At 41.8% G+C, this 9797-nt stretch overlaps 1 protein-coding gene across 3 annotated transcripts in view; it reads left to right on the top strand.

The window, feature by feature from the left end:
- The window catches only part of LYN (v-yes-1 Yamaguchi sarcoma viral related oncogene homolog), a 188353-nt gene that overhangs the window by 85826 nt on the left and 92730 nt on the right, over positions 1 to 9797 (top strand). Inside the window, exons 1-6 of one of the 3 annotated variants that reach the window (XM_006877292.1) lie at positions 2782 to 2854; positions 4688 to 4689; positions 5827 to 5872; positions 6157 to 6262; positions 8840 to 8938; positions 9034 to 9137. In XM_006877292.1, coding sequence (XP_006877354.1) covers positions 2782 to 2854; positions 4688 to 4689; positions 5827 to 5872; positions 6157 to 6262; positions 8840 to 8938; positions 9034 to 9137 — 430 coding nt within the window. Of the gene's footprint in view, positions 1 to 2775; positions 2914 to 4687; positions 4690 to 5826; positions 5873 to 6156; positions 6263 to 8839; positions 8939 to 9033; positions 9138 to 9797 lie in introns of those variants that run through there. The other 2 variants (XM_006877293.1, XM_006877291.1) reach the window with 2 other exon arrangements.

Raw genomic sequence — 9797 nt, 5'->3', positions numbered from 1 at the left:
GGAGCTCTCTGCTACAAGTCCACCCGATCCACCATCTTGTTTGTTCTCCTGGATGGTTCTTAACAACTGAACATTTTATCATTATTGGGCAGTGCTAGGTGCAGTTTCACTCCTCTTGGAAGTGATTTGGATGGACCACAGTTTCTCTGTTCTTTTTGTGTCTTGTGAGTTTTTTTCTTTTGTTGAAGCACTGGAATTGTTTAGGGTGTTAACTTTATCTCCAGTATTTAGTGTTTTGGTCAGCACTGCTTTTTAAAAGACACTCTTAGGTGGTCTGGTAGTTAGTGGTTATGAGTCGGGCTGCTAACCTCAAGGTCAGCTAGTTTGAAACTACCAGTGGTTCCACCAAAGAAAGATGAAGCCAGAGAAAGATGAAGCTTTCTGCTCCCATAAAGAGTTACAGCCTCAGAAACCCTATACAGTGTCATTATGAGTTGGAACCGACTCCACAGCACACCACCACCACCTTAGGCGGTGTCATAGATTGAATTGTGTACACAAAATATATGTCAACTTGGCTGAGCCACGATTCTCAGTAGTTTATTAATTATTTAATGATCTCCTCATCCCCCAACAATGTGATCTGATGTGATCAGCAATTCGTTTTAAGGGGATTGAGATGGAATGTCACAACAGTGATTCAGTATCAGGTAAGTGTCCTTGAGGTGTGGTTGGTATCCCCTTTTATGTTTCAAGAGATAAAATAAGAGAGAAGTGAGCAGAGAGGGAGTGAACTGACTCCTTCCCATGAGCCATGACTGGAGTGTCCTTTGGACCCGGGGTCCGTGGACTGAGGATCTCCTAGAACCATGGGAAGATTGATACCTAGACACATGGAGAGTTTCAAAGAACACTGAGCCCACAAAGGAACTCTAGAGCTGACAAGAGAAGATCTGTCCCTTAGAGCCAGCACTGTGATTTCAGACTTCTAGTCTCCTCAACTTTGAGAGAATACGTTTCTGTTTGTTGAAATTTGTGGCATTTATAATGAGTGTTATGTTGTTGTTGTTGAAGTGACGTAGAGTTGGTTCCTACTTATATCGACCTTGTATAGGGTTTCCAAAGAGTTGGTGGGTTTGAACAGTCAGCCTTGCATTTAGCAGTCCAGGGCTTATCCTACAGTACCAGACCAGGACTCCAATGAGTGTTACAGCAGCACTCAATAACTAAGACATGTTGATAGGGCCTTCAACTTTTTTCTTACCATTGCCTGTCCTTTTCTGTCAGTTCTCCATGTTGTGGCGATACCGTGCACCAGCAAGCACTGTCAGTCAGGCGAGATATCGTATGGTACTGGCTGGTGGTTATGTGCCGTGGAGTTGGTTCCGACTCATAGCGACCCTGTACAGGGTTTCTGAGGCTATAAATCTTTATGGGAGCAGAACGCCTCATCTTTCTCCCACTGGTAGTTTTAAACTGCTAACCATGAGGTTTGCAGCCCAATTCGTAACCACTAAGCTAGTGACCAATATGTAAAACAGGGATTATAGTCCTCAGTCCCAAGCTAAAGTAGGGGGCAGACTACCCCTAGCTGACCCCCAGGGACGTTGGTCTTTTTTGTTTCAGAGGCCAGAGCTATGGGATACACGGGAAGACAGGTAGAGTGCTGACTATGGGAGTAGATCCCACTGCAGGGCCCTGGAAGAGGGGCTGTCATTGCTACAAAGGGGCTTCCAGGGAGGTCTACCTTTTTGCTGTGAGAGCCTTCCCTGTGGTATGTTGGCTGTGAGTGTAGCCTCTACCAAAGATTCCTGCTTCTTAGTACACAACAGCTTCAGTCAGCACTGTTGAAAAGGCGGAGCAGACAGACCTGCACTGGTCCTGGGCAGTCTGTTCTATTGGTTTCAGAGGCTTGAGCTATGGGTTGGGCAGGGAGGCTGGTGGAGTGTTTACTCTGGGAACAGATCTGCATAGACCTTCTGTAGCAACTCTCAGTAGGCTTACAACCTACAGTGTCTAGATGAGGAAGAGGCTGGCACACTTCAAACCAACCCCCATGAGGTCAGCATTGCATATTTTAGAGCACATGCTTGGGGTACTTTTTGTATAGGTAAGGGTAATGGTGGTTAGGGAAATGGGCTCGCTCTTGGGCACTACTATCCCAGTTTACAGTGGACAGTGGTCTGCATAGCTGAGGGAAAGGCAGGGTCGGTAGGAAAAGATTTTCTTACCATTTGTTGTCATTGTTAAATGCTGTTGAGTTGGCTCTGACTCATAGTGACCCTCTATAGGGTTTTCGAGGAGCAGCTGGTGAGCTTGAACTGCCAACATTGCGGTACAAAACGAATTTGCAGTCCAGAACATTAACCCACAGTGACACATCAGGATAAGACTCAATTTGTTGATTTTTTTTTTTCCTATCTGCAGTTCCTGCAGCTTTCCTTTGCTCCTTCCTGGATTCAGAATCCCTCAAAGGCGAGCACCATTTCCTTCTATTTCTTGTTCTATTTATAGAAAAGGGTGGGATCAACTATTTGTTTATTCTTCCATCTTCCCAGAATTCTATATTGTAATTTTAATTCACATGTCTTCCTCACGGAACAAGAGCATCTTTAGAATAGGAACTATGTTTTCCTGATGTAAAATTGATGTTCAGTAAATATTTGTTGAATGAGTGAATATGGATACTAATTTTTAAAATGATATCTAGTTTGTTAGTTCATGTATGATAGGAATAGAAAATAAATATGTTCTTTTTATTCTTTAATAGAGAGATGTTGGTGTCTGAGGCCAGTTCAGAATGGTAAAAACTGTCATTGCTTTTATATTCCAACAGGAAATATGGGATGTATAAAATCAAAAAGGAAAGACAATCTGAATGGCGATGGAATAGATATGAAGACCCAACCAGTACGTAATACTGACCGAACTATTTATGTGAGAGATCCAACGTCCAATAAACAGCAAAGGCCAGTAAGTAGATAGTCTCAGGAAAGAATTCCAACAGCAGGATCAAAGTGTGGCTGACATAGTCTAAAAACCAATCTGACCTATGCATGCAAGAAAATTATGTTGATTATTTGGACCCCCAATAAATTTTGTTATGCTTTGTAACTTAATCCTTGTAAGCATTTTAGTGATATCTAGGCCACTTATTGTGCAAAGTGGAGACACTGGTCACCTTCTTATTCATTTAGTAGAGTATCTTTCCTATTGCTAAGGACCCAACTCTTTACATATATAGATATAGATCTATTGTTGTTGTTAAGTACCGTGGAGTCGGTTCCGACTCATAGTGACCCTGCACAGGGTTTCCAAGGCTGTAAATCTTTATGGGAGCAGAAAGCCTTATCTTTCTCCCACAGAGCAGCTGGTAGTTTCAAACTGCCGACCTTGAGGTTAGCAGCCCAATTTGTAACCACTACGCTACCAGAGCTCCTTAGATATAGATACAGAATTTGTTGTTGTTAAGTGCCTTCGAGTCGGTTCCGATCCATAGCGACCCTGTACAGGGTTTCCGAGGGTGTAAATCCTTACGGGAGTAGAAAGCCTCATCTTTCTCCCGCGGAGCGGCTGGTAGTTTCGAACCACTGACCTTAAGGTTTGCAGCCCGATTCGTAACCACTACGCTACCAGAGCTCCTTAGATACAGAATTGGCAGTTGGTAAATGCCAAATGATTTTTTTAATCATGAGACCATATACTAAAAAAAGTAAAGAAAATCACATTAGAAATTGTTCTGTTACCTAATGTGTACTATAAATATCTTCGTATCCTCTATGGTCACGGGTCCCCTCACTTTGTGAGCTGCTGCATGGCCCTGGAGAGCACTCTTAGCTTGGCCAGACTTATGGTGATAGATAGCATTCCCAGTACTCCCAGATTTGCTGAAAATGTAAGCCAGAGATTATAGGAAGACTCTGAGGAGACACCAAGGTTGAATGAATACAAATTCAGTAGCACTCTACTGTTTTTGTGATATGCCATCAAGTCAGTTCCCTCTATAGGGTTTCTATGAGCAGCTGGTGGGTTTGAATTGCTGATCATGCAGTTACCAGTCCAGTGCTTATCCTACAGTGTCCCACCAGGGCTCAGGAGCACTCTAGGAAAAGACAGTTTAAAGCAAAAAGAATAATGGTGTATGAGTTGCATATGTATCTGTGTTTTAGTCTTATAAAAAACATTATTAACCAAACTTGTTGATATTTTAAATTCAGTTTGCTGCTTTCAAAATGATTTTGATTCATGCCTTCAAATTATTTCCTTCAAATCCCATGAAAGAGATCATACATTATGCAAACCTACATGATTTTTTAAATCAGTTACTTTATTGACATTGTGAAATAAGTACTGAAGCATAGTGAGTACCCATGGATTTTCTGATACTACAATGTGGTAATTTCTCTACCTGACTGAACTGGAGATGGTATGGGCTGATGTTTGTCAGCAATTAAAGTTTCAGTGTAAATTGTTCTGGTCCCGTTCCATTGAATACTATGACAAGAGAAATGGAAAAATCTGCCTGATTTGCAGGTGTATCTATGCCTCTAACTGTTTCTTCAGAGAGGCAGAGAGGCTTCTTATGTCTTTACCTCCTTCACTGGCAGAAAAGAAAGTTGATTTTAAAGGTACTGAAGGTGCCTTTAGTGGCACCAAAGCCTTCTTGATAACTCAGCTCCTCGCTAGACAAGCAAGGAGCCCTGATAGCATAGTGGATTACCAGCTGAGCTGTTAACCCCAAGGTCAGTAGTTTGAATCTATCTCTCTGTAAAGAAAGTGAGGGTTTTTATTCCCATAAATATTTACAGCCTTGGAAACCCTATATGTGGTTGATAGGAATCAGAATTGACTCAGTGGCACACAAGCATGCACTAGATGAAAAGAAGGCACCACGATTTGGAACAAGCTGGAAAATGTGGAGGTCAGCAGTGCAGGGCTGATGGCAGCTCCATCGCCACCTTCTCACTCCCTTGTCCTGCCACCAGCTTTCTATGGGACTAGGACTCCAGCCTCCATATGTTTCTAGGCATAAAGAGTAAGGGGAAAAACAGGGCCTCCCCCTGGACTCCACACAGCTGTCTTTGATTATAGAAACAATCTCCCCCAATTCCCTCCCCCATGTGCATTAAAAAAAAAAAAAAAAAAAGTGATGTTGAGTCTATTCTGACTGTTAGTGACCCCACAGGACAGAGTAAAATAGCACCATAGGGGGTTTCAGTTTGTAAATCTTTACAGAAACAAATTGCCTCATCTTTTCCCACCCGAATAGCTGGTGGGTTTGAACTATCAACCTTTAGGATGGCAGCTCAGCATTTTGCACACTGTGCTATCAGTGCTCCTTCCTTTGTGCATGTTGTTGTTAAGTGTCGTTGAGTCGGTTTTCACGTATAACGACACTGTATAGGGTTTCCGAGGAAACTGGCTGGTGTGTTTGAACTGCCAACCTTGTGGTTCAGATTGACTTTGCAGTCCAGGGCATTAACCCACAGCACCACACCGGGACTCCCCTATGTGCATAGAAGTCTAGAAAATTTAAAAACAGTCATCAGAGCAAATTGCTACCTTAAATAACATTAAGATTTTCTTACCAACAAAGAGAGGGACCTTATTGGATAAGCAACTAGCAGTCTTTGCCCAGAGTCGCAGTCCTTTCCTGTCACCGCAGGCAAATGCGGCTTTCAGTGGAAAGAGCTGCTTTCTCGAAACTGTGTCTATCATGACCTAGCTCTCCTCTATTTTCTCTCCATATGCCTCTTCCTTCCACCTGAATCACTTACCAAAGTCAAACCTCATTTGTTACTGTTAGAAAAATGATATGATATACAGCATGGTGTGAATAAGAAAAGTTAAACATAATCGTTTTTTCTAACTAATATTCTCTCATAGGTTCCAGAATCTCAGCTTTTGCCTGGACAGAGGTTTCAAACTAAAGGTATGTTTTCATAGCTGCATAGTTCTTTTTTTGTTAGAGCTTCTTTAAAGTAGTCCTGCTGGATATTTCTGTTTGTTTAGAGTAGAGTTGGAAGTTGTAACTGTGGGCTTCTCTGTTTTGAGTGAACCAATTCTGTTCACTTTCTGTGGATGTGTAGGCATGAGCTCCACGTGGTAGGAACTGCACCCTCACCCCAGCTCCTTCTCCTCAGTGCTTCATCTGGGAGCCTGATGAGGATTTGATAAAGTGTCTCTGCTGATGAACTTTTGTGGTTTTCGTTTTAGATCCGGATGAGCAAGGAGACATTGTAGTAGCCTTGTATCCCTACGATGGCATCCACCCAGATGACTTGTCATTCAAGAAAGGAGAGAAAATGAAAGTCCTGGAGGAGTAAGTACACTCCGGCTCTGTCACACCTTGTTTCTCAGGCCACCGATGGCCTGTCAACTCGCCTGATATAGCCAGGTCCCCTGCTGGCTTTGGGCATGGCGCCTTTTGTTCCTGCTTTGCCAGTAAAGCTTTAGGAGTAGAAGGAGTATGGCCAAAGGATGTTCCTTTTGAATTTCCATGTGCACTCTCTGTGAGGTTTCCCTTTGAAGGGGTTCTGGAGGTTTCTTTTTTCTTCAGCTGTGGCACTTTAAGAGTTCTAGGCCTTTCTGGGTAGAATTTGCCATTTAAAAATTTATTTGGTTAATTTAACATTTTAATGAAAATATTTAAATGCCTTTTAAAAAATTATACTCAAATTCAAATTGCATTTATGAACCCCACTGGGTTTGGTGTATGAGGATGATGTGAAAAGCAGCCAGTGGTGATAAAAAAAATAAAAATTAAAAAAACCTCCTCTTAGCAGTTGCAGCCTATCTGTGATGTTGTCTGGTGACATCACTTCCTGCCCACTCCCCCCCCCCCCCATGCTAATACATGGCCACATGGCCTTTGTCCCATCAGGGACGCAGGATAGGACTCAGAATCAGGAACTACAAGTATTCTAATTCTAGTTTGCTTCTCCTAATTTTCCTGTGTAATTGTCTTCCTGACCTGTCAGACAGGGTTAGAGGAGGGACACCTACTTACAAAGTGTAAGGTTTGGAATGACCAAGACCAGTGTAGTTTACACATTAGCATGAACTGAAGCCTAATCCCAGCCTTGCCACTTGATAGCTGTGTGATCTTGACAAATCTCTTAAACTTTAGAGCTTATTTCTTCAATTATAAAACACATATGACAATACCTTTTCATGGAGTAGATGTGAGGATTACAGGTGTATGAGTGTGTATCAATATCCGTAAACGTAAGTCTGCCTGGTATATAAGAAGCAGTCACTAAGCTCAAAGGAGCCTGGTCACTCAGTTGTTACGCACTCCAGCTGCTAATATAAATGTGGGTAGTTCAGACCTACTCAGTGGCTCCATGGGAGAAAAACCTGTCAATCTGTTCTCAGAAAGACTAAACAAAACAAAAACCCCACTGCCATAGAGTTGATTCTGACTCACAGTGACCCTATAGGACAGGTTTCCGTGGCTATAAATCTTAAAGGAGGCAGACTTGTTCATCTTTTTCCTGTGGAGATAATATGAACCTTCTTAAATCTCTAACCTTTTGATTAGCAGCCAAACACTTTAACCACTGCACCATCAGAGCTTCTACTGTAAAGAGGACAGCCTAGGACACCCTATGAAGCAATTCTACTATATCACATGGAGTTGCTGTGAGTTGAAATGTCTCAAAAACACTTAACAACAGCTAGATGTAAAACAGTTAACATGCATGGCTGCTCCTTTGGAGAACCCAGAGGCTCCTTTGGAGAAAGGCCTGACGATCTACTCTAAAAATATCAATCATTGATCAACCCTATAAAGGAGCTCTGGTAGCATAGTGGTTACGAGTTGGGCTGCTAACCTCACAGTCAGCAGTTTGATACTACCAGAAGTTCCATGGGAGAAAGATGAGGCTTTCTGCTCCCGCAAAGATTTATAGCGTCGGAAACCCTGTACAGGGTCACTATGGGTCGAAACCAACTCGACAGCACTTAACAACAACAACAACACCCCGATACCCATGGGGTTGCTATGAGTTGGAATTGACTTCATGGCAACTGGCTAACTGTTAGTCGCAGTTGGCCTCTGTATCTTGTAGGTAAGATCGGCTTGTGGAAATTTGAAAAGGAACTTAGTTAAGGCTCCAAAGATCTATTCCACCCCTGCCACCTTCTCTGACCCACCTGCACCTTCCAATATGGGCCCTCACCAACTCCATGGCCCTTTTGTGGAGTTCTGGTGTGACACTTTGGGTTAATGTGCTGGACTGCAAATTCAGTCTGAACCACAAGGTTGGCAATGCAAGCTCACCAGCCTTGGAAATTGTATATAAGGTCACTATGGGTCGGAACTGACTCAACAGCACTTAACAACAACAACAAAGCCACTCCTTGGCAACAGAGTTGCTATGAGTCAGAACCGACTCAACACCACTTAGCAACAATGACAGAGCATGGTGATGCACCTTACCCATTGGAAGTGTTTTATGGATTTCTTCTCTTTTCTCCATGATATCTGTCTCTATGCAAACTAGGTGTGTTTATAAAAGAACATTTTATACACGAATTATGGTCCATTTCGTGTCTTGGTTCCCATTTCTATAAGGATCCTACAGTATTTCTTAGACTTCTTGAAAGAATTTTCAAGCATCTTGCTTCTGGAAGATAAGAACTATCTCTACCAACTTTAGTTTTATGCCACACTCAGTATAGTGAACCACACTTAAATTGTACTACTGTTTTCATTTGCTTAAGTTTCTAAACTTACTGTTATTTTTATCAAGAAGAGTGAGTTTTCCTACACTGACTCTGTAGTTCCAGGGACCTACCGCATGCTCCCCCAAGCAAACAAAAACTTTAAAACAGTAGCTACTGTGGCTACTAAGTGTTGGATGTAAACACTGTTTGATGTGTGCTTCTATTTCAGGCATGGAGAGTGGTGGAAAGCAAAATCCCTTGCAACAAAGAGAGAAGGCTTCATCCCCAGCAATTACGTAGCCAAAGTCAACACCTTAGAGACAGAAGAGTGAGTTCCCAAATCTGTCCTCTCTGATGGCTTGTTCTTGCTCCTTTCCTTCACAAGAATGTAAGACCTATCAAATGTTAAAAATGTCTTTTCAGGTGGTTTTTCAAGGATATAACCAGAAAAGATGCCGAAAGGCAGCTCCTGGCTCCAGGAAACAGTGCTGGAGCCTTTCTCATTAGAGAAAGTGAGACGTTGAAAGGTAGGAAATGATTCATGGCCTCTTGTCAAACACTCTGTAGGAAATCATTTTCAGACACGAGTCCAGAATTTCTCAAATAGATACAACAGTGTGTTATGATAACAAAAGTTTGGTCGTTTTTACAACTAAAAATAACATAGACAGCAGGTATAGTTACAGCCATTTCTTACCATGCTTTGTGTTTGCTGAGACTCTTGCATTATTATGTAGGGTACATCTCAAATTTTAAGAGAAGGAAAATCAAAATAACTCTTTGATTCAGCCAAATAATATAAAAATAAAAGAAGGGAAATGACATGTTGGTAAGCATCACAGCAAACAAAATTTTGCTTCATTTGTCATCTAGGATACATAGGTACACACTAATTTATATTTTATATGTGTATATATATATATATATATATATATATATATATATATATTTATATATACACACACATATACATATACATGGTAGTCATGGTAATGTGCCTTGGAGTCAGTTCCAACTCATAGTGACCCTGTATAGGGGTTTCCAAAGCTGTAAATCTTTACCGGAGCAGAAAGCCTCATCTTTCTCCTGCAGAACAGCTTGTGGTTTCATACTGCTGACCCTGAGGTTAGCAACCCAATTCGTAACCATTATGCTACCAGAGCTCTCATGCTCTATTACACATATAT

Source organism: Chrysochloris asiatica, unplaced genomic scaffold, assembly GCF_000296735.1.
Source record: "Chrysochloris asiatica unplaced genomic scaffold, ChrAsi1.0 scaffold00458, whole genome shotgun sequence".
NCBI classification, from domain to species: domain Eukaryota; kingdom Metazoa; phylum Chordata; class Mammalia; order Afrosoricida; family Chrysochloridae; genus Chrysochloris; species Chrysochloris asiatica.
The sequence above is the reverse complement of the archived record's forward strand: the minus strand, read 5'-3'. Positions and strand labels throughout refer to the sequence as shown.